We start from the raw sequence: 2,172 nt of genomic DNA on the forward strand, positions 1-2,172 counted from the left end.
TATTAATCTTCTGGATTTCTCTGTGTAGATTTTGTATCATTTCTAATTTTTCATTTATTTTGTCATTTTGTTCTTGTATTGTCTTTTGAAATTGTTCTAGGGTTTTCTCTATGTTTTCCTTGATCTGTCTCTCAATTCATTGAAGATACCTAAATATAATTCTTTTGAATTCCTTATCAGGGAGTTCCAATGCTGCATATTCCTCAGGGATGTGTTTTGGGTCTTTATCCTGGTCCCTTGTTTCTCGTTTTATCTTGCTTCTTTTTGTGGACTGTGATGTTCTGTTGTCTCCAAGGCATTGTGACATTTTTGTGTTTATATTTAATTGGTGATTGTATGTTGGAGTGACTTCCCCACTATTTTCATTTTCCTTGTTTTGTTTGTATGTTATCTATGCAAGCAGGGTACTGTGCTTCTCTATTCACTAGTTGACAGCACTTATACACTTAACACCTTCTCCTTCCTGTTGTCAGCCTCTTGTATGTCCCTGCCAAGTTTGGCAAACAGAGCCTATTCTTATGTCCTTGGAATCCGAATGAGAATGCTATCACTTTGAAATCCAAAATGGTTTCCACTTGTAAAGATTCAAAATGGCTGCACCCTTGGTCACTTTAAATATCTAAAATGGCCGCCACTTATAAACATTAAAAATTGTTGCACCCTCAGTCACTTTAAATATGCAAAATGGCCACTGCTTATCATGTTCAAAATGGCTGCACCCTCGGTCACTTTAAATATCCAAAATGGCCACTGCTTGTAAACATTCAAGATGGCTGTACCCTCGGTCACTTTAAATATCCAAAATGGCTGCCACGTGTAAACAATCAAAATGGCTGCACCCTCCAGATAGCGGAAAGTCAACAGCTCAGCTGTTTCCCTTCCTAATCATAGGCCACCAGCACAGTCATCCCTGTAGCCCTTTGTTGACCAGGTTGATCCCTAGGTCAATTCTCAGGTCCCAACACCACTTGGGAATATTCAGGCCGTTGGTCTCATCAGAGTAGCTGACAGTCCGCAGCTCCGACCATCTCTGTACTCACTGTTTTCATTCAGGTTTTTCTACTAATTGGTGCGTAATCCACTTCTGCATAGTTCCTTTCAAAGCTCAGGTCTCCAGGATTATCTTCTGTATCTCTGTCAATTGATTTTTCTTTTCTTTGTTTAAGAGGGTCTGTGTTGCATGTCTGCCTATTCCTCCATCTTACTGCAAGTCATCTACCACTACATTTTAATGTCATTTTTAAAAAATGTATCTCCCTTTTTAAACCACATGCTCCAGGAGAAGAAGGAGCATTCCCTACTCTTTGTTTTGGCTTCAACACTCATCAGAGTTCCTTGCACCCAGTAAATATTTGTTGACCTAACTGAATAATAACTTTTTTCTCTTCTAATTTTTTTTCTAGTAACTGAAGATGCTGAACCAGAGGCTGAAGAAGAGATTGATAATGAGGGGTCTGACACTCCTGAAGGGTTTGAAGCACCTGAGGTATCTGAAGAGTCCAGGGCATCATTGTTAGCTGAAGAATCTGAGGTGTTAGAAGTTCCTGACACAGAACCTGAATTAGGTTAGACCTTTTTGAGGACCATGTCCTTAATTCTACTTATGTCCATTACCATGTTTGTGTGTATACATATATAAATGTGTATGTATATACATACATATATATGTTGATAAAGTGGAAGCAGGCTAAAAAAATGGAGAGATGAGCCCCCCTCAGTGAGTGGCCATTTAGTCCAGATCACATGGTGTGAAGTGTAGTGAGAAAGCTGAGTTTGCTCTGCTGAGTGCTGATACTCAGAACCAGGGCCAGCTACATAATTTTCAGAGACCATGAAAACGTAAGGTACCTTGTCCCAAAAGTCGGAAAAAAGTACCATTAAACCTACTGTAATATAAAGCTTTTTCCTTTCTTCCATGGTTACTCTCTCAACTTGTCTTGGTGTTTTTTCTTTGCTATCAAATGTCATTGTAAAAAAAAAAGAAAAAATTTTGAATTGTTAGCATGAATTTTACTGTTAATTTTTATGTTGTGCAATGCCAATTTTAAATGAAAATATAAGAGCATATAACTCCTTTGACAAAGGCCCCAAATCCATTAAGTGGGGAAGAGAATGTTTGTTTAATAAATGGTGCTGGCAAAACTGGAGATCCATTTGCAGAAAAATGAAACA

General features: G+C 38.3%; 1 protein-coding gene across 1 annotated transcript in view; it reads left to right on the forward strand.

The window, feature by feature from the left end:
- AK9 (adenylate kinase 9) overlaps positions 1 to 2,172 on the forward strand; it is a 178,447-nt gene that overhangs the window by 97,164 nt on the left and 79,111 nt on the right. The window contains exon 18 of the mRNA XM_007940858.2: positions 1,404 to 1,565. Coding sequence (XP_007939049.1) covers positions 1,404 to 1,565 — 162 coding nt within the window. The remainder of the gene's footprint in view (positions 1 to 1,403; positions 1,566 to 2,172) is intronic.

The sequence above is a fragment of the Orycteropus afer genome, unplaced genomic scaffold (assembly GCF_000298275.1).
Source record: "Orycteropus afer afer isolate SDZICR_OR568_19922 unplaced genomic scaffold, OryAfe1.0 scaffold00072, whole genome shotgun sequence".
Classification (NCBI taxonomy): Eukaryota; Metazoa; Chordata; class Mammalia; order Tubulidentata; family Orycteropodidae; genus Orycteropus; species Orycteropus afer.